General features: G+C 37.5%; 2 protein-coding genes across 3 annotated transcripts in view; both read right to left on the reverse strand.

Annotated features, from left to right (window-relative positions):
* Positions 1 to 1,377: 1,377 nt before the first annotated feature.
* Positions 1,378 to 27,886, reverse strand: part of EMB2729 (Alpha amylase family protein) — a 38,733-nt gene continuing 12,224 nt past the window's right edge. Inside the window, exons 12-21 of one of the 2 annotated variants that reach the window (XM_077372032.1) lie at positions 25,440 to 25,577; positions 21,354 to 21,425; positions 14,000 to 14,086; positions 10,632 to 10,709; positions 10,442 to 10,552; positions 9,016 to 9,096; positions 2,541 to 2,645; positions 2,350 to 2,435; positions 2,101 to 2,155; positions 1,378 to 1,987 (exon numbers count right to left, since the gene is read on the reverse strand). In XM_077372032.1, coding sequence (XP_077228147.1) covers positions 1,955 to 1,987; positions 2,101 to 2,155; positions 2,350 to 2,435; positions 2,541 to 2,645; positions 9,016 to 9,096; positions 10,442 to 10,552; positions 10,632 to 10,709; positions 14,000 to 14,086; positions 21,354 to 21,425; positions 25,440 to 25,577 — 846 coding nt within the window. In that variant the 3' untranslated portion in view covers positions 1,378 to 1,954. Of the gene's footprint in view, positions 1,988 to 2,100; positions 2,156 to 2,349; positions 2,436 to 2,540; positions 2,646 to 9,015; positions 9,097 to 10,441; positions 10,553 to 10,631; positions 10,710 to 13,999; positions 14,105 to 21,353; positions 21,426 to 25,439; positions 25,578 to 27,886 lie in introns of both variants that reach the window. The other variant, XM_077372031.1, reaches the window with a different exon arrangement.
* On the reverse strand, positions 4,599 to 8,488 carry LOC143862229 (uncharacterized). Its single transcript, XM_077373237.1, has 3 exons — positions 5,406 to 8,488; positions 5,111 to 5,315; positions 4,599 to 5,015 (listed from the first exon to the last, which is right to left on the reverse strand). The coding sequence occupies exon 1, from the start codon at positions 6,669 to 6,671 to the stop codon at positions 5,697 to 5,699; it is 975 nt and encodes a 324-aa protein (XP_077229352.1). The 5' UTR covers positions 6,672 to 8,488; the 3' UTR covers positions 4,599 to 5,015; positions 5,111 to 5,315; positions 5,406 to 5,696.

Here is a 27,886-nt window from a genome sequence, read left to right on the forward strand (position 1 = left end):
CAATTGATTAAGTGATAAGAGAGGTTTTGACCAAAATACCCTTCATAGAACGGTTAGCATTAACAAAATTTGGAGGATATTTTTGCAAAACATTTCGGATCGTGACTATCCAATGGGCATCTATGGCAAGTCCATACCCAATCCGAAATTTTTCGGATCCCAGATTTGAGGATCCTAAACATGCCCATGGATCCTATTCATATGTTTAGATCCCGTTCATTAATGTTCAGATTCGGACGATCCAAATGGATCCATTGACACCCCTATCCAAAACTGATGATTGAACTTAAATTTACGTTTAGGCCATGTTCGTTTAAGATTACGAGAATGGATTATGAGTGCTGAACCGATTATCAGTCTCAAATTTAAACACAATTTTGACTCAAAGAACAGGTTTGGCACTCACAATCGGTTGTCAAAATCTTAAACGAATAGGACCTAGAGTCCAAAATCAGTTTTGCGCTCACAATCTCTTCCCAAAATCCAAAACAAACCGGGTTGTTTTACACTTTTTTAATTGACTGTTGTAGCATCTTGATATGGTAAGAACCTTGAAAAGCTAACCGAGGACTGGCAAGGGCACTCCGCTTTCTTAGTAAGAAAGTTTAGAATTTTACTGCACGAACGCACACTCCAAACTCCAGTCTACACCGCCTATGCCAACTTCTCCTACAACTTTAGATACAATAACGTCTTTAACACTAGGCATGTTTGGCAACCATGAAATTTTCCTAAAAATAGGTAATGTTTGGAAAGGAACAACTTTTTCCAAAGCTTCTTTCCTTTCCACTCTTTGATTAGACATGAAAAAATTAACTTGAACCAGCATGGTTCAAGTTTTATTTAGGACCTTGATTTTATGACAATCCGTTAACCATGTCACTTACCTCTGAATTGTTGGAAAGAAAGGAAAAAATCTTAACAGGGCCCAAGCTAATCAATTGACCGATTCTAACCATCGTTAAATGGGGACACAGAAATGGGCAAAGGTTTACAGTGTTACATACAAACGAGCAGAGGTCATCGATGATCACTTGGAGTTGCAGATATGAGACTTAGAAACTAAAAAAAACTAAGGTGCCGCTCGGAAACACGGATTTTAGAATCTTAGATTTCCTCAAAATCATAGTTAGGAGACAAGAGGAGGAGACCGACTGCTTCACTTCTCTTTAGAATCAAGAAATCCAGGTTTTAGAAATCTCTCCCACATCCTGAGATTTCTAAAACCTGGAAAGATGGGATGATCTCCTGAGCTGACGGAAAAAAGAGAGAGAAAACAGAAAATAACGGCTGGTCTCCTCCTCTCGTCTCCCAACTACGATTTGGAAGAAATCCAAGATTCTAAAATTCGCGTATCCAAACGCCCCGAGATGTCAATGAGAAATTTAAACCACAGATTAATTTTTCAAACAGCTTAACATACCAGTGTTACAATTGGGCTGACATGGGAGCTTCAGATTCAAATGACAAAGCCGAACAAAGTTCACAAAGAAAGAAAACCCACCAAATACAAGCAACCAAATTGGCACAGATGTGGCTAAGCCACTAAACAGGGCCATATCTTTTTATCAATGACCACCCATGCACTATGACTAACCTCTGATATTAGCTGATTTCAGTCAAAAATACCTTTTTACCATTGCACAGTTTGAAAAAAAAAATCCCATTATACAAGATTTTTCAAATACTTACAAGGCTCCAATGGGTGACGAACGCTGCCATATGAGGGGCTGATGAGCTGTAGTCCCCACTCCAAATATGTTGCTGTTAGTAATGTGTATATGATCTGATCCATGAGTCGCAACTTTAAATCCTAAGGCCGGAGAGCAAGTAGACTTACAAAACTCGAACACCTGAGTCGCAACTTTAAATGTGGATATGCCTTAGAAGATCAACTCAGATTGGTTGCGGATGTCACCCAAAACTCACAAGTTTTCTTGAGGACGCAAATGGCTCAGACTCTTAGAATCCGTGTTAATTTATAGACCTGTAACCATCCAAAAAAAGACCATTCTTTGTTCCAGGCTCATGTGGACAGGAATCATATGAACATAATAAGTATGCATGTAAGACTTTCTTATTACTACAATGTTGACCAACCTGAGCACTCCTACTAGGCAGCGACACCTCCAAGCAGTAACGAAGGCCATCAACCCTGTAATAGAGACAGTAAACAATTGTATGCAGTACTCTTAGAACCATCAAACTATGTAAGTAGGCTAACAGACACTACTTGATTAACATAGAAAGCACAATAAGCAAGGCCTTCCAAGACATCATGTTAATACCCACAAATAAAAAGTCAGATAAAGATTTTTTTGCGGAAGAAACAAAGCAAGTGAAAATTACCTTCTGTTAATTGTTCTTTGAAGATATTGATCATCTTTGAGGCGTCCGCGTCCACTATATTTGATTTCATCAGTGTTCAGTATTACCTGTGGTCAGCGCAGTTAGAGTTGCATGGAATGAACATGGATATAAGAAGTTACATGCAACATCTAATCAATAAGGCACTAAAACAATAAGTATGCATCCCTTACTTGATACTCTCCAGCTTCTTCTACACCTACACTGTATCTCTCATAGGATTCTGTAGGGTGAAAGTTAAATATGAAGAGCAGGGGCCCTCTAATGTAGGATATGGCCTGTGACATACAAAATTTTCCAAGCTCAATATTTGTTGGTTTATAATACTAATTTACAGAATATTCTAAGGCTTCATGGTGCAAAACATAATGAAGCATACAGAGAATAATGTACTATTAGATGGAGGAGTAGATAGAATGGTTAGCCAAAAGGCAATCACATAAGCTTCCTATCAAAATTATTATTTCATACTGACAAGATCAGTACCAACATGAATTTCATAAGAGAAACAAATGTTCAATTTTTTTTAAAGTACTATCTAGCTTTTATACTGCACAATTGGACACTTGGTGAACCAGTTACTCTTGCATCCAAAATTCTATGACAGGACGTTGATGTTATTCACTAGTTCAATTATGTGGCTGGTCAAAGAGGATTGGCCAATAAAAATTTCTGGAGAAATTCCATGAAACGGAAAAGTTATCAGTGCAAATCTTTCCAAGATTAAATCACGCACTTCCTCCCAATGGCTGAAAGGAGGGTGTCACAAGTCATGCCGCTCCCGTTCCGTTTGTATCAGCTACGGAAATCCATGCAATTGTAATCAACGTTCTATTCACTCAGACCATAATGCCCATAACATGCCTCGATGGTGTTGATCCAATTAATGCATTCGTCTTCGTCATAGCCATAGATGCGAGGAAATCCAAGCGATCACTATTTAGGTTGGAGAAATCAACGTGTTCCCAGATCTACAGTAGATAGAACTTTTGCACACCTAGCTCTGATACCAAATGATGAAGAGGCGCAACGGATAGCTCTAATAACACATGATGTAAAGTCGACACAATGGAATCGCTCTAACAACAAATAATGGAGGGGCTATCCCTAGAAATTAATATTTGTATTAAGTACTAAAAAGACCAAGGGATTGGGCCCATAGCTCAATGGATGAGGCTTTCTATCTCAACCTTGAGATCGTACAGTCACCAGCTTACCTACAAAAAAAGTACTAAAAGGACCAAAGTGCACATATAAGACATTAGCTTATTACATCAATATATCTCAACACCCCTGTATGAGGACTAACGTGTCTTCTTGTAGCAGGTGTACCCTTGTGTGCAACTTCTTGTCCCTTCTTGTGGTTGTTGTCTCCGTGCCACTCTTGAAACCTTTTTGTGGGTTGCCGTGCCTTTAAAGAACTATTGTCCTTATTTATTCAGGAAACATTTTGTGTGTGTGAAGTCCCTGTGTATGGACTGCTACATTACTGTGCGGATTGTGCTACCTCTCGTGAGGTTGATGGTATCTTACTGTATAAATTGTGCCTCTGCGTGGAGTAGCTAGTTTGCTTCCCGGATTTGTGCCTTCGTGTGGAGAAGCTAGTGGCTCCTAACCTATGATTTTGCTTAGCCTATTTGTGCTGGAGTCGGTGTTGTCAAGTGTAGACTGTGGGGCTGCATTCTGTGGTTTGCTTCGACTATTGTGTAGCATTTATGACGGCTATTGTGGGTTATTTTGTAGCCTTGTGGGTGGTTGTCTAGCCTTTGTGTGGGTTGTGGTTTAGGAAAATGAGCTTTGCTCCCCCTATTAGTAAGACGCTGGGCGGCCTTTGTGTGGGTCATGGTTTACCCTTCGTGTGGACTGTTGTGCAGTCTTCTTGTGGGTTGGGGTACACTCATGTTGCATAGTTGTTTCAAGTGGACTATTGTGCACTCTTGGTGTGGACTGTTACCATGGATTGTTGCTTCATGTGAATTGATCCTACGAGTGGGTTGTATTGAAATATGGGGCAGTCTTAGTTTGGATCATAGTTGTAAATTCCATTTCGGTCGCCATTTCGTTTTGGCCACCAAAACGAAATTTCGGTGGGATTTCGGTCATTTCGGTGCATTTCGGTTGAAACTTTTCGTTCACACAAAAAATATATTAAAAAATATGAGAAAAATCCAAAAAAATAAAAAATCAATAGAAAAAGATGAAAAACTAATAAATAGTCCAAAATATGTGTCCCAAAAGGCATATTCATTACTTAAACACATACAGTGTTGCACAAGTCCAACTAATAGTCTGATACATAGAAAAACATTAAAAAAAAGGTACATGAAAGTGAAACATAGACAATAGCTAGTAGCAACAACTCTCAGTCATCATAACCCGGATGATCATACTCAATGTCTTCTTCGTCGTCGTGGTCACCGCCGTCATTACCACTTGGACCACCAATAGGGACATCTTCTTCAAGAGGCATGAGAAAGTCGTCGTCGTCCCCAGCCCCAACCACAGCAGTAGGTGCTTCAAGATTTTCCCACCCAATGTCTTCCGGCGTGAATATGACATCATCTTCTTCTGCAACCCAATCCATCATGACATCCAGATGGTCTATGCTCAAAGGGTCACTAGTGGTAGATGATTTCCTCAACAAGTCCCTGAAAAGGAAAACATTAAGTTTAATGTCAAAGGTTAAACTTAAAAGCTTAAAGTGATGAGGTGAGAGTTGAAAACATTACATTACGTTGTATACCTTTCTCGAAACTTAAGATTGTAATGGACAAACACCAAGTCATCTAATCTCTGGTGCTCCAACCTATTTCTCTTTGCAGAGTGAATGAGTTCGAAGGTGCTCCAATTCCTTTCACACCCAGTCGCACTGCAGGTCTGACTGAGGATTCTGATCGCAAAGGTCTGTAATTCTTCCACATCACCTCCGAATTGATTCCACCATATAACTGTAAAGTAACAAATAGTGAAGCATTATTTGTTGAGAAACTGAAAGTTGAAATGAATTATACTTAATTAAACAAACAACTCAAATATACCTGGTCCCAACTTCGTTCAGTTGCGGATTGCAAGCTTCATTCCAAACATACCCTTAGCCTCTCGATAATCCTCAATCTGATTGGTGATGAGGTCTTGTGTAGCTTCATCAGGTACCAGTCGAGTGATGCATGCCAACAAGCCTCTGGTTACTTCATTGTGCCTAGAGAAGGTAGGAGTGAAAAAGAGAGCAGGGTTAAGAAAATATCCTGCTGCATGGAGGGGACTGTGGAGTTGCCTATCCCATCTTTGGTCGATGATCCTCCAGATGGGCATGTAATTTGATTTTCTCTTCAACCTCTCCTTGATGTTCTCTTTGGCCTTATCCATAGCCTCATATAACCCATCGCCGGTTTGTCCTGCCGATCTACCAAACGCAGCACTCTCACTAAAGGCTCGCTGATGTTTAGAATGTACTTGCATTGGTCCCAAAAAGATTTATCCAACACAGTACTAACTACCCCTTCACTCAGTGGGTGTTGGACAAACCTACTAGTATTATACTCATCAGACACAAACATCTGCTGAAGTGCTTTCTGATTCAACACCAGACTTTGTATGCTAATGAAATTTGTAGCAAATCTGGTTGCAGCAGGGCGCCACAACTCCTTCCCACCTGTGAACTTCTTCCTCATCAAATTCAAGAGGCTTCCATGGTTGTAGATGAACTTTGTAATCGTCCGAGCCCTCTCAATTGTGGTTGCTATGTGAGGAAATACAGTCGGTTTGCACATATGCTCCAAGATGAGATCTAAGCAATGAGCTGCGCACGGAGTCCAGAAGAATGTATCAAACGCGGCTTCTAGTCTTTTCCCAGCAGTTTTGTAACTTGGCTCACTGTCAGTTACAAATTGCACCACATATTCCGGATTCACCTCTCCGACAATCTTTTCAAAGATATTGTATAATTCATCGACATTCTTCACTATGCCAGATGCATCAACGGATTTGAGGAATATGACTCCTTTAGGGCAGTACACCAAAAAGTTGATTAGGGAACGTTGTTTGGTGTCTGTCCATCCATCTGCCATAATGCTACAGCCAGTGTATCTCCATGACATCTTAATCTCCTCCAAGTAGTTGTTTACCTCATCCACTGTATTCTTCAAAATGGAACCCCTTAAAGCATGATAAGTAGGTGCCTTATAACCCGAACTCACGGCATTCACAGCATCAAACATAGGTTGCCAGAAAGGTGAATTGGCAACGTTGAAAGGGAGATTGGCATCGTAGCAAAGCATGCCAACCGCCATGTCTGCTCTATCCATTGTTTCTTTGGTAGCCAAAGCACTTTTAATGCTACCTCTTCGTTAAGGCAATTGTGTGCCAATGTCTTCTTCATCCTGCTCTTCTTCTTCGTCTGGTGTGCCATAAAAACCTCCAACCTCTGCTCTGAATAGGCTCATCCTAGCCCTTTCTTTTCTCTTTGCATCTAAAAGTTGCTTCATTCGATATTTTACATCTTCAGTCACTTTTTTGCATGATGTTACTTCACCAGGAACAGTCGCTAAATGTTCTTTCAAGCGGGTTATACCTCCACCCGATATGACATTGCCACAGAATATGCAAGTTACTTTATTTTTTTGACCCGAAACCAATGTACCGTAAGCCCATGCCGGGTCATCCGATCTAGCGAGTGCCGAACCAATAGAGGATGCTCTTGCAGAAGGTCTCGAGCCCGACCCACTCATTCTGAAATGAAGTAGAAGAAGGGGAAAAATGAATTAAAAGAAAGAAAATTGAAACAAATTACAAAAAAATGAAGTATAAGGGGACAAATGAAGTAAGAAATAAAAGAAAGGAAATGGAAAGAAATAAAGAGAACCTTGAGGTTGATCTTGAGTTGAAGAGAAGAAGAAAAAATTAGCCTTCACTCACTTGAAATAAGCCTTTGGAAATAGTTCTTGACTTCTTGTAGTGGTAAGTTGAATGTATGCCTTCCCTTTGCTCCAAAATAGACTTGGATTGAGTTGAAGAAGAGGGTAGACTTGTAGGAAATTTAGTATAATAGATAATGTAAGTGAAAGTAGAGAAAGAAGGAGAATCACTTATGTCAAGGTGGAGGATAAGAAGGTAGGGAAAAGGCTATTTATACAGTTTTTAATTGATTGTGCATTTAAAAATGACTAAAATACCCTTCCCAACAGCTATAAACGGTCACATTTTGAGGTTAAAATGGTCAAACTAGCCGTTATGCACGATTCCGGCCGGAATGGAGAATTTCGTCCATTCCGGACGAAATTCCGGATTTCGGAAAATTTCGTCCGGAATGGAACGAAATTTTTGGAATTTCGTTCCGGAATTGGAACGAAACCGGTTCGTTTCGTCCATTCCGGACGAACAACAAAGGTTTGGATTGTTGTCTCCTCGTGTGGACTCATGCACATTCATGTGAAATGTTTGTCCATCTAGTCTATTGTAATGCCTTCTTCGAGTGGGATGCTATGCTCTCTTGAGGACTCATGTGCGTCTGTAAGGGTTTACTACCTTCGCATGCATTGTGCTGCCTTGTCCTATTACTTCACAGAGGGATTTAATGTTAGAGAAGAGTCTGTCGAAAAATCCTAAGCAGGTACAGGTGATTCTCATAGAGAGTGTTGCGTTGGTTGGAAGAGGACGGAACCGTGAGAGGAGAAGACCATGGTGATAGCAGAAGACATTCAAAATATGGTGTCATGACTCATACATGCATACGAGCTGATGTGATTGAAAACCCTTATGGAAGAGATGATGTTAATGGTTGGCAAGAACATTGAAGTGGATTTTCACCTATTCGAGAGAAGATTACAAATGAACGTGTTTACTAAGACTCTTGGAGGAAGTCAGTTTGGAATGTTCCACGCAAGGCTTGGAATATATATACATGCTCCAGCTTGAGGTGAAGTGTTTAGATTTAAGTACATTTATAATTTTTAATTGTTAATTTATATTATGAGGATGTGGCCAATTATAATTGACTCATGGAGACATCTTATGTCATTTGCGAACCATGTATCTATATAAACAAGTTATCGAGTGGTTGAAGTTACAACTCCATACCCTCCACAAAAATTCTTTCCTCGTTATTTTCTTCACTCTCTTCCTCTTGCTTCTTCCATATGAAGTGCTTGTGGATGGATTCTTAAGACTTCCGTCACACTTAAAGTAATATCAACGGATGATATAGAAACCAAAATTGTATGTCAACAAGGAGAATGATGCTTGCATGAAACAAAGTTACTAAATTGGGCATTGTATAAGACTCTTTAACTTGTATAAGGCAAAGGGTATCTCGAATCAGAATTATTGGACCCTTGAAGGGAATAACAACAAAAGTTGGAGAAGAAGAAATAACACTTGAAGGGAAGAACAAGGTATCTCGAATAACATGCTCAGTGTAAATGCGTAAGGTTGCTCTCCAAACAAATTCTTTATACACTTATTATTATATGAATACAAACAAAGAAACATATGCATAGGCAAAATTGTGTTTGAACGTTACAATAAAGAAATATAGACGTACTATGCTACTTGAATTAAATTGTGACACTAAAATTTACCATTTCTATTATGACAGAAATGGTACAAGAAATATCTATCATATAGAAATGGTACAAGAAATATCTATCATACCATATTAGAATTCTCTACATGGTGAATGTTGGGTGGACCTCTCGAAAGTATCCTTTCACTTTCATCCAAGTTCATCATGTCCTACAAAATAAGACAATGTGATTTCAATTGCAAATGACTAGCCACTAGCAATCGACCCACGATATCAACAAAACCCATTCACATATTTTATGATTTTATCACAAAGGAGATGGATACTATTTTCGCTATTTGACACAATTAATACGCTAGAAGTAAATTAAAAAAAAATTGACAGAAAATAGTGCTACTGTGTGACAACTGCAAAAAATAAAATGGAATATAAATACATCCTTGGACGCTCCAAACTATTTGGAGAAGAAGATCATTTGAGGGTGCTTTGGGAAAATTATTGGAACGCCCTTTTCCTTCCTAGGATTTAGAGCTTTGCTTTGACGACAATATTGAACCGGATCATCACTTTTTTCTTTTTTCTTTTTTTCTTTTTTTGAACGGTAACAGGATCATCACTTAAAACAAGCTCAAAAAGAAGTTCGGATTGCCTAAAAAGTATGCTACACAAAGAGGATGGGAAATTGTGAGACAAGGTTTTAGTGTTTTGGTCATGACGGAAAATGAACAATGTCGGTTTAGGATGGAAATTTCGGTAAAAATTCTGTAAAAGCACAGAAAGGTGTGGAAAGAAATACAAATGGTGGACGTTTAAGAAGAAACATCAAGAAATGTCATAGTAAGCACACATACACTCGAAAACCATTAGATAAGCAAGAAAATCACCTATATGGTTTAATAACATTCAACACATAAGGACATATTACATGTAATTCAGTGCATACCACATATTACATGTAATTCATATAAATATTTATACATGATACATACACATATCAAATGCAATTCATATATACATAATACATACAAATTCATTTTCAATAGAATCCATTGTAACTGACATTCTTGAAAGTTTTCAAAGTGTGCACAAGATATCACAACAATAAACTGAAGTATTAATACAAGAGGAATTAATACTTCAGTTTATTTTTGTGATATCTTGAGCACACGATCACTTTCAAGAATGTCATTTACAAGAGGAATCACGGAAATAGCCTCTCTGCAAAGCAGGGGTAAGGCTACGTACATCCAGCCCTCCCCAGACCCTACAATGGCGGGAGCCTCGTGCACTAGGCCGCCCTTTTTTTTATTAATATAAGAGGAATGCTAGACTAACAGGTGCCCTTGCAAATAATGGGTTAATGGCCGCACCCATTGGTCAATATACATTTACCATGGCACAGAAAATTACTATCATAACCGCCATAAATGTACATTGACCAATGGGGGCCCTTTGCCTGATTTTTTTTGCGAAGGGCACTTCTGTCAGTCTAGCATGCCTCATTGCCTCTTAATATAATGACAAGAAGATAATCAGAAGGGCCTCCAGTCATACCTTATCAAAGTAGAAAAGATCCCTACATAGCCTTTTATCTGTTATCAAATCCCAGCAACGATTTGCTAGGGAAAAAGAAAAGTTGTTGCTGGGCATAGGGAACTCCACCCTCTAGCACAAAGATGGAACAATAAATAAATAAAAAGGCAACAATAATTCCATTCGTAGTTTTAGGGGAAAGAAAACTCACATTTGGATGCCCAAATTCATTGCCCATGAAGTTGAGGTAAGCACGTCCACTGATTGAAAATGTAATTAATTTGATCATCTGCACCCACCAAAAATGTAAATATTTATTTAAATATGCCTTTGTCAAAATTACAGGGCAGGCACAAAATAAAAAGTCATTCAAGGTTGTACTTTTTTTTTTTTGAATGATAGTTCAAGGTTGTACTTAGTAAATATAATAGAACCAAAGTTTTTACAGGGAGGTTACAAGGTAGCAATTATTCTTTTCTTCCATCGGCTAATTATTTGAAAAGAGGAGAATTTTAGGAAAGGAAATTCAAGATGTCTCAGAATCACTAATTAAATAAATATCAAATTACAAGAATGACCTCACATATAATGATTAGGAGACGGTAACATGAACATATCAAAATAAGTAACTAAATAAGCACCTCTATACACCTACATAATTGCATGTATCCTTAACCAACCACTACGAACAATAACAAATATCCCACCACTAGGCACCAACTTTCAACTCATATCATAGAATTGATATTGGTCGAAATTGAAAGAGAATATTAAAGAGAAGGGAATAAAAAGAGAATCTTGTGAAAAGGAGAACCATCCAAACAAGAGAAATGATGAAGCATGCAAGTTGAAAGTGAATCATGCAGTGTGGATGGTGAAGCACGGAATTAGATAAAAGAATCTAGCTTGACAGTAACGAAATCAAGTAAGAACAACGAACTCAAAAAGAGAAGAGTGTCATTTCTCTACTTTTATTCAAAAGAATATACACTCAATAATCATCAAAAACTAATCTCAAAACTCTAATACGTGCATGCTTTTATGGTAGCAGCATTTACAGGCAAAAAAAAGAACCCTAAACGAACTCGAATTAGTCTAGAAAAGTAAATAAAATGAATGCAAAATTATGCTAGAAACTAGCTGTTGTAACTGTCATTCTATTTTGCCAATTGATCGATGGTTAGATCTATCAATCGATGGCCAAATGCCTTGACTGATGAATTATGATCAGGACCCTAGATCAATGGATTGGATCATCGATCGGTCACACCTTCAAGCAATGTTTTGAAATTTGGAATTGAATCACACACACACACATATATTATAAAATATAGATAAATTATAAACCAATCATTGAATAATAAAATAGCCAATTATTTATTTTTCATCCAAATCCATTAGTTTAAATAGAAACTATCATGATTAGTTATTCAATATCATAATACGGATTATTTGCTAACAAGCTTGTCACATATTAATCATCTATTTTCCATCCAAATCAACGCATATTAGATAATAATCATAAAAATAATAAAAGACACAAGATCATGTCAACTCTCAATGTCTCAAACATCAAATGACAAATATCAATTATAAAACATTAGTAAGTCATTGACGCTATCCACATTATAGTCGTCTTCCTCTTCGATGTAAGTATTGCCCTCAAGCACACGCAGTGTCCTTGATGGATTCAAACCAGTTCGATTCATTCGAACTGCTCCTCATCATTCTCGATCTTCTTCCTTCTCATGAGAGGAATCTCAAATACTTCTAATGTAGAAGGGAAAGGGGAGATTTTCTTTTATACAAAAAAATAATTAAGATAAATCGAATGAATCGCACGAATTATGACTGAATTGTAAGATTCAATCGAAAATCACAAGATTCATACAAATTATGATTCAATCACGGGATTCAATCACGGGATTCAATCGGAATCCATAAGATTTGATTTAAATCGTAAGATTTTCAAAACAATGCCTTCAACTATGGTAAAATGCAGGCTTCCCCTTAAACCCTTGATGTGTTGTTTAATAATTTATTAATTTAAAAATAGAAGAAACTTCAAATAATTTATTATTTAATTCCAAAATTTTAGTAATCATTATGAAATGGCTTTTGCAACCAAGAGCATATATTTACCATAGTGCTCATAACCCTAAAAACATCAATATTTATTGGTTTTCTAAAATTAAAAAAAGATCATTTTGAAACTTCTACAAAGTTTGAGGAAGGAGAACCTAATCCGGGCCTAAAGAAGAGCAGAAGCATTTGAACTTGGTTACTTCTAGTGAAGAGACCTAAGTAATTAGATAAGCATATGTGGGCCAAGTGGCATATGTGTACCCAAGATAAAAGGAGCATTTGCACTTTTGGAAAGTTTCGATTTAAGAAAAAAAAAATCAACATTAGCAGATATTACCAAAAATGAAGCCTATAAGGGCATCCCTTGTTATTTATAAGACCCCCCTACCCCCACACACTTTTACGGTGTTTCATACGTTTTAACTGTGACACTTCGTCCAACTTTTGTGCTTATTTAGAAGTGACAATTACATAGGAGGGTGTCCCTTTAAAAGAACAGGTCACTCTCAGCTCCCTTACCCAAATTGTTTCATAAAGCCTCTGATAAGCAACAGATTCATGAGAAGTTTAATGTTATAGATGGAGTTCTGTTAGGATTATAGAACCCTGTTTTAATCCATGTAGTAAGGAGATTTTTATCTTGCTTTTGGACCACAAAGAAAGTGTTTACCGATCACATCGTCGTCATGTGCGACACAACAGTGCCAGCTTTAATTCTTGTTAGGATGATAAGATCATTCCTTTGGGATTGATTGGAGAGGCTTCAGTCAATTAGATCAACAAATTCACTCATTTACATACTTTGGCCGGCCAAAGATCACCATATAATGCTATTTAGCTAAATGTTCTTACTATGAAGATTAAACTCATTCGATCAAACATCAAAAAAGAAAATTCTATGTTTTCCGGCATGTGTTATCTATAATGTGTAATTAGCACAAGGTGAGAACCAAGGTTTTAAATTTCGGTTTCGGACCCAATTTCGGTCTGGGCCGAAATCTCGTAATAATTAAAAAATATTATTTAATCAATTTCGAAATTTGGGATTTCGTGAAATTCCAGATTTCGCCAAATTTCGGTTTCGGTCTCCACCAAAATCCGAAATTTAAAACAATGGTGAGAACCCCACTATCAGGGACCAAGAAAGGGTTTTCAGTAAGATGCCCCCCCCCCCCCCCCCCCACTACCACCAAAAAAAAAACAACCTATGGGACAAGGGAAACAAACGAAAAACAATCATGCAGTACCCAGCACACGATTTAGCAGTGTGAATCATGTACCATGCTTTAAAAAACGTAGCCAGCATCCTTGGTTGATGTCTTCAGTAAGAGAAGGACTAAAGCTATTCCAGTGAAAACAAGTACAATTAAGATAACTAAATGGAAAGAAATCTTGTAAATGTGTCATGGTACAAGATTAAAAGTACAGCAAAAAAAATAGAGAATTGGTGTTTTAACCATGTCAAATAAGCAAAGAAGTTGCTGTATAGCTTACTTTGTGCAATGAAGACCCTCTAAGCAACAGCTCCTCAGAACCAGGGTAATGCGCTTCGATTTCCCCAAATAATATTTCTGCAAATGACTTGCCTCCAGATATGGACTACCATGACATTAATAAAATGGATCACCAAAAGATGCATGGATGAAGCAACAACATGTAAAGAACTACTAAATTAATAGAAGCAAATGAAAATGTATTAAAAAAATTCTGCAGTATGACTTCTGACCATCACGAAAAGATGCATGGATGCAGCAACAACATGTAAAGAACTACAAAATTAATAGAAACAAAAGAAAATGTGCTAATAAATTTGGCTGACTACCAGTGGAACAATCTTCGATACCCTTCTCACATAAAGGTAGGTCCGAAGGGTCTAGCGCCATACGTGAGAAGGGGGTTCGTCTGTGTTGAAGTGCCATCTTCGTACTGATAGTCAGCCCCTCCTTGAGGTAACCACCACGGGTACCCCGCCGGTTCCTTAGACATAAAAAAATGGGGTTTCCTTAGCTTTAGAAGGTAACCATTTTATATAAAAATAGCCAGCCAAGCATGAGCATTCATCGCTACTACTTAAAGCCTTCACTCCGATACTGGTTATCTCCTATAAACCAAGATTGAAACCATAACAAACAGTGAGACAGAAGGAAACTAAGCCATTGCAAACAATTGCAATTCTTCTTTCTTGTTGTTCACTTTGCAGAGAAGAAAAAATCATGTGAACAAACCCAGAATGGATAGAAAAAAATACACCTTCGACAACACAAAATCGACTCATAATCCCTTCTGTAGGCCATCATGGTCGTATGGCTTCTAAAGTCAATCGTATGGCCTGATGACATCCATGGGAAGAGGGGGCAGACAAAGGAAAAATGGATTTTCATTCCCTACTTGGATACCAAGTTGCAATCTACGATGAGGTTGTTCAGGAAAGGAGAAAGAAAAGAAGAGGATTTTGTCTTTTAAGGTTTGGTTCTCATGCATTGCCGTGTGACAGGAATTAGAGAAATTTTGAGATTGGAACCATCCTCTCATGGGCTAGTTGTTTGTAGGTTTTGCATTAAGAGTCTGAAATCTGAACTAAAAATTAGAAACTAAAGATTAAGCTTGATTAATTTGCTACAAAATGAGTTTATGAATTGAATTTCTGATGGCTACACTTTTGATGTCTTTGTTCCCTTCAGACTTTTCAAATTGAGGTTATGAATTGAATTTCTGATGGCTACACTTTTGCTGTCTTTAATCCCTGCAGAGTTTTCATAATTTCCTTTGATCTTCCATTTGTGGTTACCACTGAATTTTCCCTTTTTAAATTCAAAGTATGTAAGTTCAAAACTGGATATTACATGCAACATTTATAAACCTATGAATGCTTTGGGACCTATCGACTATGAAATGCCTTGCAACTTGGTTGTAGGGAGGGCAAAAGGGGCAGAGATCTACTTATGATTGTGATGCAGATAGCAGGCCAAATAAGTGGCATATTTGCCCATTAGTATTTATTTACATGTTTTTAGTTTTTTTTCCGATGAAAGGAGGTCAAAAATTACCTTATTTCATAAGTTAACTGATGCTTTATTTCAAGGGGGTGTCCAATGGATGAAAGGAGGGGGGGGTAAATCTGCTAAGGGGGTGCCCACGTGGGAAGGGGAGGTAAGAAAAGATAAAGCTAACTATTTTTTTTTTATTCTCAGTTACTCATTATGTAACTGAGTGCTACAGCACCTTCCTTTTTTATGGGCCCCTGACTCTCAAGCTGGTCACATGACTTGTAATATAAGCTAGCTTATATTATAAGGTGACTTGTGATCAAGGTTTTAAATTTCGGTTTTGGAGAGCGTTTCGGTCCTCAACGAAACCAAAATTTCGGGTGAAATCCTCGAAACAAGAAAAAAGAATATTTTATTACTTATAAAATTTTGGTAATTTCGACTGAAATTTTGGGAAATTAATAAACAATTCCAAAAACTAGATATTTGGGTGAAATCCCTTAAATTTCGCCCGAAATTTCGGGATAAGTGAAATTTCGACCGAAATTTAACTTCGAAATTTCAGTCGAAATAAGGTAACGTTTCAAGTGTATTGGATTTCGGTTTCGCTCTCGCCCGAAACCCGAAATTTCAGATTAGGGTCGAAATTTAAAACCTTGCTTGTGATACAAGTCAACTTATATTAAAAGTAACCATCCTACCTTTTACTCTGTGAATAGCTCTAAGGCTTCCAAGCAAATTAGGCAACTAGAAGATAAGGCAAGATGAATGAATCTCACGGTAACACAATACCATTCACAGATAAGGCAAGCTTCCTTCTTAACGGGATCTCTTTCCCTAGGGTGCCTAGGTAAAACAAATGGGTGGAAGTTACCTTATATGAAAAGGTAACTTACCTATTGTAAAAGGAAACTGCTTTTCTTGCCTTACGAAACAAGAAATCAGCGGCCGAAGTGGTCAGAGGAGAAAGCACCAGAAAAGGAAAATGCCATAAATCTCCGGAAGTTTTGTAGCGGCGGTTGGATGATGGGAGGCTGAACGGCATTCCAGGAGGTGACCAGGCGGTGGTGGTGCCGGATTTTACGCTTTTCCTGACAACAGTAGATGCAAGGCCTAAATTTTTTTCTTCTTCTTTATCAGTAGAGGTAACAGGGACTATTATGGAAGGATGAGTTTGGGGTCGGTTAGGATAAAAAGATTTTTGGTAAAAGATTAAGGGTTCGGGGGTGAAACGCTAAAAGGTGTAATTCTAGGAAAGGGTAAACGGCTGAACTAAAGGGCCGTTCTGGACTGGGTTTAGCATGGAAACTAGACTGGTGTGTAAAGACCTGCTCCTAACAAGCTCCTATAATGATACAAATCTTAATTAAATCTAGGCCGTAGATCTTTCAAACAAAGATTAACGGCTAGATCTTCGATTTTGAGTTTTCGGACCATCGGATATGTAAATTAGATATTGGATCGATCCCTAATCTGTAAGATTCTTCTGTATTTCCTATCCCGCATTAGATTACTCTTAAAAATAGACGGTCATAGTGTATTTTCGTCACTTTTAGTATAACCTATTTTTAGGGCATCAAATCTTGTCCGTTCGACATGATTTTGGTCTCGTTAGATGGGTATTTCGAATACCTATCCAACGGACCCATGATTTAGCGATTCAGACGTGATTTGAGCAAGTTATAATCCTTTTTTCTATTACGGTTAGGCATAGTTACGAGTTTTGTCTTATTAGGCAACTTTTAGGTTGCTTTATTTAAAAAAGATAAATGTAAAAGTAACCTAATATAACCTAAATACTAATAATATATTAAAATAAGCTACGAAACCCAATATTGATATTTTCACCCCTCTTAAGTTAGTATTAGATTACAATTAGGAATCTAATAATTAGAATCCTTCTTAAAAAAAAAACTCTAAGCTAAGTTTATAAATAACCAATCTAGGGTTATTTTTAATCACCCAAAAATTTAAGAAAAATGAAAGAAAGAGGGAAGAAGAAAAGCTATGGTTTTGCATCGATTGGTTTTTTGTCTTCAAGTAAGTGCCCGAAAACCTATTTTTTATATTTTTTGGTGTAAAATTGATGTGTTTTTGCTTTTAGTGTTTTTTGTTGTTCAAATTAAGATTCTAAATGTATTTCACATGGATCTTGATTTCTTTTAAATCAAGAAAAGAGTTTTTTATTTTCTTTTTGGGATTTTTAATGTAGAAATCCTATTTTTCTTATGTGAAACTATTACTAAATCTATTTTAAAGTGTTGGAGGGTTTGTTTATATATGTTTTAACCCACACGTATGATTTAAAGAAATTTTTATCACCTCTCTTTACATGCATATTTTTCTCAGTTTTAGGGCATGAAAACTGCTAATTTTACATAGTTTTGTACCATAAAAACTGCTGATTTTTACAGTTTTATGTCCCTAAATAGTTGCTGATTTTGGCAGTTTTATACCCTAATTAGTTGCTGATTTTTACTGTTTTATATCCCTAAACCGGTGCTGATTTTGAGTATTTAGGCACATAAATAGGTGCTGATTTTTCAGTCTTTAGGGCATAATAAGTGCAGATTTCCATAGTTTTTAATGCATGATTAAGTACTGATTTTCCTAGTTATATTTCGTGATTAGTCGCAGATTTTTATAGTTATTAGGGCTGATTTAGTTGCAGATTTTTAGAGTATTTTCATGAAAATACATATATATTTTAGGGTATGAGAAATATGATTTTTGGGACCACATAGAGAATAGTTGAACAAATAAATAAAAATACATATCATAGGACAGTAATAAGCATATGTTAAATAACTTTAACATAAGACCGAAAGAAATTGACACCAAGCTAAATTATTAAACTTGGACCTCAAGATCCCCATCTTCAGATCAGTGTGTCAGGACTGCATACGATCACCTAGGCTTTAATATCAAGGTAAGTGATGACTGACTTTTATAATATTAGTTACAATTATGATTTTTGTGATTATATTTCTGTTTCATATGATTATTCACATTCTTTTTGCACCTGTGTCATTGAATTAACTGATTATCCCCGTAGAATTTCTTATGGTAAGATTTTTTATTTTTAGGCCATAATCTATATACACGGTGTTTTGTTTACGCCTCGTACTATAGTACGGGAAGGCCATAGAGCTACATGTAGCCACTTACTGACAGGTTTGTGATGATTTCCATCATGTGTATACTTATGAGGAGATAGATATGACCCATATACTTTGTCGAGATGACATGATGCTTTTCGTAGTTTTCCTGTCTCTATATGTACTCTGTATGATTGAGGCTCTCTTATGTAATTGCATGATTTGCCACATTTAGTATATTCCCTTGACATTCTCACATGCTCATTGATATTCTTTATCCTTAGCAATAAATCTTATAATTATTGTTGCTTTTCCTCCTCACATGTGAATGCCATGAGAAACAACTTTATAATGCAAATTTTCATTCTTGTCACTTTTATTATCCAAGCCAGTCACATGAGCTTGTTGTTTGACTTAGATTGACTTTGTAGGTGAGGAAAGTGGAGTCTTTGTCGATGAACATGTCTAGGTGACACTTAGGATGAGAAAGAGCACTCGTAGAATTTCTTTTGGGGGTGACTTGTGGTTATGACAGATGGAAGTTTAGTTGTTTTCATTCATTTTAGATATTGAGTTTTAGTCATGGATTGAGTTATTATTTTATTTCAGTTCATAGTTTGATATTAGCAGTTGAGATAAATCATGTAATAGGCATTCAGTTAATGGAATAGAATTGCTTAGTGGTTGTTTCCCTTTTTGGGGTAGCGATTTGGATTTTGGGATTTTGAAGAAAAAAATCATGTCTAAAAATTTGCCCCAAATCCGGGTCGTTACATGTTGTGTGGTTTCACATGCAAGTTTGGGCACGTTTATGCTGTAGATGGAGCAATTAAGCAAGATGGGGGTGGCTGTTGAATGAAACAAAAACCATTAACTTGTTTAAGGTTGTAAAGAAGGTGCTGGTTTGGACTCTAAGATGGGCCTTCAGGGCTATTTACAAAGGAATTTCGGGTTGAAAAAGGTGTTGATGATGGAGGATGTGGAGGGAAAGGGTTTGGATGAATGTTTGGGTCTTTGAAAACGTAGACTGTGGGCAGCTAGGGTTGAGTGAAACAAATGAGGGGACTGTACCAGAGGAGGTGCAAGGGTTCTAGGGTTAGGTTAAGAGGATTGTTGGGTTTTGAAGATTATGAACGGACCTGAATTTAGGGGCGATTCGCGGCTCGATCTTTGGAGGCCAATCTTCCAAGACTTGGATCTTTTGCTCCGATACCAAATTTGATGTAGGATGGGAAGAGAAATAGAAGAAATAAGAGAAAGAAGAAGAAGAAGAAGAAGAGAAGGTCAGAAGTAGAAGAGAAGAATTTAGGGAGAAGTAGAAGAAGAATAGGAGAAGAGGAGAAGAGAGGAAAGAAGAGAAGTAGAAGAATAGTGGAAGAAATAAATCTAGGGGAGAAGCTCTCAATTCAATTAATCATCAAAAAGTTAATAATTCTTTATACAATGAGGCCTATATAGGCAATGGGATGGAAATAAAATTCCATGGAAAATAAAAGTCCTAGAAGTAACATGGAAAATAAAATCCTAGAAACTAAATAATATGAAAAACTAAAAACAGGTAAATAAATACTAATGGGCAAATATGCCACTTATTTGGCCTATTATATGCATCAGATTGTTTGACCATTAATTCAACTAGAGCAGCCTAAACTGCTTGGTTTGTGGTTGATGCTCTAGAGGAACTTATGGCATTGCCCTAAACAAGGACGCTCTAGACAAACCAATAGTAGCCCTTAAGCACAAGCATGAAATATAGAAATAGCAACTGAAGGCGGAGAAATTGCTAAAGAAACGCATGATGGTTGCAGTAGAAAAAATTTGCCAGTTCTGAATGTAGATCATTCATTAGTATGAATGAGGGCTCCAATATTTTTTCGACCATTCGGCCCTCTAGGTTGGCACCAATAGATCACTCATTACTATTGATGTGAGCCCCACTAATCATACTATACTAGTCTCAAGTGCTCATTTTCCTTTTCTAGCCAACTGTTATCCAAACAGGTGCAAATCTTTTCCAGGAAAATGTTTTGCTTTTATTTTTGATGAATCATAATGCTAAAAAATTCTCTGAAAATGGTGGAAAGGAAAAAGTTTTCCCGGAAAGCCTTTTCTGCCAGGAAACCTTTTCCTATCAACCAAACAAGCCCCAAGGGTAACTAAAATCTTTCTAGTAGTAATCCATTGAGAAATAATATAACCTATGATTTATGGACACGGACACGAGTGTCGCGTGTTGACACGGAGTGTCAGACACGGCAAACTCCAAAAAATTAGAAACGGGGACACGGCTAAAATAGTAAGTACTTATAATCATGATTTGTTGACACGGATTCATTTGCCAAGTTTCGTCACGGATACGAAGAATCTGACATGGGAACCCCTAAAAATCAAGAAATATTGTCAGACTCATACACATACATGCATATAAAGTTACTGACACTTCTAGAAGTACATTTAAAAGTGTCGACACGGGTGGACAAGGGTGTCGTGTCGGACAAGACACGTGTGTCGGCAATAAATTCACAGTTTCGGCCAAATCATAGAATATAACTAACAGAAACATCATCAACAACGACTAATAACAATTCATGTGCTATGTTAGCAAATAATTGTTACGTAAAAGACTAGTTAAACATGAAACAACCTCACACAAAAAAAGATTACCATAAAAAAGTGATTCAGCATTTGGTAAATAATCAATATCACATGGCTACGACACCTCCAAGTAAAATATTGAAAGAATGCTATAGCCAAGAATTATACCTGGTTGTGGTTCTCAGCATACGTGAGCATCTTATCTACATTTTGTTTGTTTCCTATCAGCATGCTCACAATCTACATTAGTTATAAATTTATGTAAGTACTTGGAAGAAATAAATTAATTATAAAAACTTCAAATGCTATGTAAAAATTGAACTCAAAACAACTAAATCAAACAAGCACGCCGAGAATATCATTGGTATGAAATATTAATGAAACAATAGAAAAATATCAATCATCATATATTTAAAAAAGGAGGAAAGAAGAAAACAATTACGGCCCTAGAAGTCATGCTAGATTTCAACTTACCGAAGATCATGGCTGAAACATCTGAAATTTTAACAAACAACTAAAAGTTACACCTCTAAAATGCAGCTACCCAATTGTAGGAATCCAACTAGGGGTGCAAGTTTGGCCCTGTTAGCCCTTACCCGCCCTGAGCCCGAACAGGGTCTGGGTTGGATTTTCCAACTTTGAGGGCGGGTCAGAGTTCATTTTTTAGGCCCTGACTCAGGGTCGGGCCGGGTTCAGGGTTAATACCTCGGATCAGCCTGACCCGGCCCGACCCTAAGTTTTCTATTATAGAATTGAACCATCTGTGCATGTTTCTTTTGCTAATGTTTTCTATTATCTTGGATTGATGTTTCTTTAGATTATTATTATTAATTGTCTTTGCTGCCCGTCATGTTGCTGAATTCATAGTCTTATTTTGTTCCGTTTCTCTGTTTATTGATCATTTTGTTCTATATGATATGTGGTTGCTTTATTTTTGGCACTCTTAACTAGTATTGCACTAGGGTCAATCAGGGCCAGCCCGGCCCGGCCCAATCAGGGCCAATCAAGGCGGGCCAGGGCCGCGCTAAGCCCTGTAGGGCAGGCAATGGGTTGAGGTTTTACGGCCCTGACTCGGGGTCAACGCGGGTCAAGGGCAAGATAATGGGATCTAGGGTTGGGCTAGGGTTTTGAAAAACCCGACCCTGTTGCAGCCCTAAATCCAACATTAGAACACTCTCAGCACATCATTCACCAATAGTGCATTAGAGCCTTGCAAGCCAATAGAATAATGGAGACACAAAGAATCCTTAACTATAAAATGAAGGTTACAAGAACTTCCCAATGGCTTCCACATATAAACTAAGCATAAAATGAGAGAAATTCCCCCAGAAAATAGATAAATAAATTACAAAATTAAGGATACAATTTTTTTAGGTGAGATGGCTTTAGGATCAGGATTTAGAAAACAAGTAAATCCTTCTTAAGAGAAAAAAGAAGCGAGCTTCGTGGCGTGAATAATGGATATCAGAATCATCCACACACACCCCCCCCCCCCCCCCCGCGCTCAAATAGGAGGCTGCTTTTCTTTATATGTGTGTGTGTGTGTGTGTGTGTGTGTGTGTGAGAGAGAGAGAGAGAGCACTCCTATTTTAAAGTGTTAAGTTACATTTTTATAAGTATAACCATTCATTTTATATAGAGAGAAAGGTCTGTACAATCATCTTTCCCTTTTAATATATAAATATAAATAAAACTAAAAATAAAATTATAATTATAAATATAGATATACTATGTATAAGGTAAATAGAAAACCCAAAGGTCGTGTTTGGGAATAATGAAAAATTATTCATGGAATATTCATCAGCCCAATTGCGAAATAAGAGATGAAAAGGAGGAAGTGGGAGAGACTTGACAGGGCACGAGTTGATAGAGCATGGAGAGAGCCTGAAAAATCCCGGAAAAGAAATGCCATACTTCAAAGTCCCTCCCTATATGCCCATCACTCACAAATGACCCCACTAATAGTCCAAGGAATATTTTTCATGGTTGCTAAACGGGCCCAAAGGGAAAAACTACAACAGTTACTTTTTATTTTATAAAGAGGGAGGGAGACATTGATATTTTCATGGTTTTCTAGGGACTCAATCATGTTGACAAGGAATTTCTATGGGTGGATTTTTTTTCATCAATGACGAAAATTGTATTAACACAAAAAAGAAAATAGAACCATGACCAGAGATAGTCAAGGAACACCATAAAAGCCACAAAATATATGAAAGCCCCGGAGGAAGAGACCATGTCAGGGAAGGTCTATCAACAAGAGAACCACCCTCAAGGAACACCATAAAAACCACAAAATATATGAACGCCCCCGAGTAAGAGACCATGTCAGGGAAGGTCTATCAACAAGAGAACCACCCTCGGTCTCTTCCTAGAAGAATTGAATGGTTGACTTAAATATGCCTCGAAAATCAAGAAGAATTGTTGTCCAATGAACCCCTTAAGAGAACATCTACTGCTGCAGACCCCAAATCCTAATCTTAGATCCTTTATAGATCATGGTGTTTCCCTCCTTTGCAGAATTTTCTAGGCTCCAAAGCCTCCTCCCTCTAGAATACTAAAGTGCAAAACCCTTAAGACTCAAATAAGTCGGCAATATGGTTTGGCATGACCAAAGCCACAACAAGAAGACCAAGAACAAATCTCAAATCTCCTTCATAAAGCTGCAGTGGATGAAAAGATAATATGCCATCTCCTCTGCCACACCACACATACTACAACAACTGATGATAGCTCTTTACTAGATGTGCAGATGACCAGTCATCAAGATCTTGTCAAAAAAGCGACCCAACAAAATGTGAAAACCCAGCAAGGCATAGAAGACTTTCACACACTTCGAGAAGGTGAAGGGGCAGAAAGTGAGACAAAGTGCTGAAAGAAAGATAAGACTGGAAATAACTTGTCTGCACTCAAGGTCCAAACAGGCTTATTCTCTCCAAATCCACTAACAAAAGCTGAATCCAATTTCACCATGAAGGAATCTACGATGTCAAGTCCCGATCGACAAAAGATCTGGCAAAAAGAAACTTTCCACCTCACTCTGACCTAGGGACGAACATAAGACTCACCAACAGTAGCATCACGGCCCGTAGCCACTCTCAACGGTTGGGGAAATCAGACTTAAAAAATGCTATCATCGCATCAAATGCCATGCCAGAATCTTAAGTGTGAACCAGACCACACTTTGACCCTAATGCCCAATTGAAACAAGTATATGGATCTCATCATATCTCTCCACACAGTCATTTACTGGTACCTAAAAGTGTCATAAGTTCTAATATGGGAAAGAATATTAATTAGTCTTTGAAAAGTTCTACATCTAATCTTAGTTGATTAGAATTTTCCTCTTGATGAGTTTATTGAGAAACAATCAACTTAGTTTCTTATTTTAGCAGCTTAAACTGGGAGGTAAGTTCAAATTTAATTGAGGAAGAATTATGAGTCCAGGATCAGAAAATTAGAGTTTTCAGAGAAGTTTTATACTGATACCAATGAAACAGGTCATGCTTTCTGAGTTTCCTATTCTTTTTGCATTTTGGCACATTTTTTTTCTATTTTTCATACTTCTGTTCATTTCTCTCTCAGTTCTATTGCAATTCAAGTGTTGTTTCAGTTCTGTACGAACCAGTACAGCATCTAGTTAATATTTTGTGGATTTAGACATTCCTTTTCAGATTCCTCTTGCATGTCTGGTGTGTTGGTGTGTTGTGGATTCCATCAATTTGACTAGCATCAAACATCAGACAACAGCTATTGAAATTGTAATTGCATAAACGACCTTAGGATAAAAAAAATAAAAAAAAGGGCGGCTCAGTGCACGAGGCTCCTACCATTGCGGTATGGGGAGGGCTAGATGTACGCAGCCTTACCCCTAGTCCCCTACTTTGCAGAGAGGCTGTTTCCGTGACTCGAACCCGTGACCATCAGGTCACAATGGAGCAACCTTACCGTTGCGCCAAGGCTCGCCCTCTCATAAACGACCTTAGGATATAACTCAAAATATATATATAAGAACCTTCGATAAAAAACGATATATAATTCTAGAACAACATAAAACAAATTCAAATGAGAAGTATGCATAACCGAGAGATAAAAATGGAGTGCCCAAAGAAAGCAGTCACAGAAACCATAAGGGGGCCACATACTGGAGTAAATAAGAAATGAAATCCATATGACTTCCAAATGCTTTATAAAGAACAGGAAAAAACTCTTTGAAATTAAGATTATTCAATGCAGAAAATTAAATGGTAGAACCTTATCCATGCTCCATTCATCATCAGGTACATTTTCAAGGAACCAGGACCACATTTCTGAAGCAGAAAGGTTGACATAATAATCAAATCCCAACCCGCCTTGAGTAGTTGATTCACATAGTCCAGGATAAAGTGTAGCCTGCACCAAGAAGTTTTCAAATGAAACCAGAAAATACAATATAACAATACAACGATCCCGATCTAAAACTAAAGTAAAACACCAAAGGTTGTCAAGTAAAAGAGGATTGTAAAAAAATGTGCAACAAAAGTGAATAATCTGTCAATGGTTACAGAAACAATTAATGTGAGGGAAAGACCTATAAAACATGAAATGATATCCATAAGCTGCAAATGTTTCCTCGTTCACCCAGAACTTGAGGAATTATGCAGTTAACATCTACATTCCTGTGTTGAAAACTTATAGACAGGGCATAAATACGACAATAACTATTTTGTCCTCTACTCCAATGTGGCTTTCATTAGCCAACCCAGACAAAAACAAAGCTTGATGTTTTTTTGTTTGAATGATAGGGACATAATTGGAAAAAAAAATTTGAAAAACAAATGAAAGATGTTAATGATCTTCTCTAAGGTCCTTGCCAAGGTGTGATGCCTTGATCTTCTCTAAGGTGTGATGCCTTGGGTTGATGAAATTTCAACCTTGCTATGTATCTCTTTCATGTAGATCGTCCTGCATCACGAATATATCCTAATAAATGCAAATGGCCAGAATCAATAAGGCTCCCGCCATTGCGGAGTCTGGGGAGGGCTAGATGTACGCAGTCTTACCCCTGCTTTGCAGAGAGGCTGTTTTCGTGACTCGAACCCATGACCACCAGGTCACAATGGAGCAACCTTACCATTGCGCCAAGGCCATCCAAAATTCCAAATTTCTTCTTTGGAATTAGCAAGTCCCCAAACATAATGTTTTCCAGCTTTCAACCACCCAATAACACTGAGACTCACCTTCAAATGTTATGGCTCTATCACAGAAAGATGACCTGGAGTTAATCCGTGATAGGGAGTACTCTATATTTGAATATTTCAAAAATAGTAACTTTTGAGGTTTTTAGGCTATTGTCTTTCCATCTGCAATATGAACTAAGCTTTTGCTTTGCCATTGTCAGTTCCCAAAACCAACCTTCTTTTCTTTCTTTTTTCTCGAAGAGATTGCAATGCATCATACAAAATGCTGACAAAGGCTAATGACATTTGGTGGAAGAAAAAGCATAACAAAGATTCCAACATATCAAATATACTTTGTACTGGATTTTGAAATTTTCAGTTGATTTTGACCCTAAGATCAAAGTTAAGATCGAGAATTTCCACAGTATATTGTCACTTTGCATAGTAATTTCTGTGACAACAGTATTCACAAAACTACTGTTTCATATATAATGGTAGAGATCTATAAATTTTATCATCCTGTGTGGATGTTCGCAAATCGCGGGTGCCAATGGAGTTTCGGAGTCCAATGAGGCAGAGGCATAGGGACTCCCCTACTGGCCATTGAATTTTTTCGGCAAATTCGGGAGAACTCTTAGGGGCCGTTTGGATACGCGGACTTTAGAATCCTGGTTTTTAGTTTGAAAACAGTGTAAAAGAGGGTTCATGATCAAGCTTCTGTATGCTGTCCTCACAGCATTTCTTGGATTTTAAGTAAGAAATTCAGGTTTGAAAAATCTCCCCCGCATCCAGAGATTTCTAAAACCTGGAAATATGTGAGGATATGCTACTCTCTTGCTGACGGAAAGAGGGGCGAGAAGTAAAAAACGACGGCGGGTCCACTTCTTCTCTTGTCTCTTAGCTACAATTTTGAAGAAATCCCGTATTCTAAAGTCCACGTATCCAAACAGCCCCTTATAGTTTAAGGGGACTCTCAAGTCTCGACTGCAGTGAACTGAGGCACTTGAAAATGTTGGGGGCCTTGGTAGTTGGGTCATATCATTAATTATATTGGTAACCTAATTAGAGGGAGGGATGTTCTTTTTCCATATGTTAAGAGGCCAGTGATATTGCTAATTCATTGGCCAATGAGGAGATTAGGAGGGATTTTTTGGCGGAGGCCGGAGGGCAACCTCTGCCCCTTTTGTAGTTGTAGTTACTTCGTATATTTAATTCTTTTTTAATGAAGTTTGTGATTTTCCTCAAAAGAAATACTTTATTACCTGGAAGAAAATATTCTCTCTTCTGGGAGTAGTCTGATAATGTATGTTTGAAAACAGGAACAAGTTCACACAAATATCTCTATATCCTTCATTCTTAAAATTTAGAAAACAACCAGCAACCCAACAAATATATACATGGAGATAAGGTCCTACATAAGGTTAAATGCCACCATAGTGGTCGGGCCGCAATGATTGGAACATAGAGGTCAGAAGAAACAAACCAGTTCACCATCTCAAACAAAAAGTATAGGCTCCAATTTAAATCTAACCAGACCTCATT

Source organism: Tasmannia lanceolata, unplaced genomic scaffold (genome assembly GCF_043159265.1).
Source record: "Tasmannia lanceolata isolate RefF3 unplaced genomic scaffold, GAP_Taslan_0.1 ptg000037l, whole genome shotgun sequence".
Classification (NCBI taxonomy): Eukaryota; Viridiplantae; Streptophyta; class Magnoliopsida; order Canellales; family Winteraceae; genus Tasmannia; species Tasmannia lanceolata.

Bases quoted from the DNA above. Each gene is read 5' to 3' on its own strand.
- LOC143862229 (XM_077373237.1), bottom strand. From the start codon at position 6,671: ATGGATAGAGCAGACATGGCGGTTGGCATGCTTTGCTACGATGCCAAT.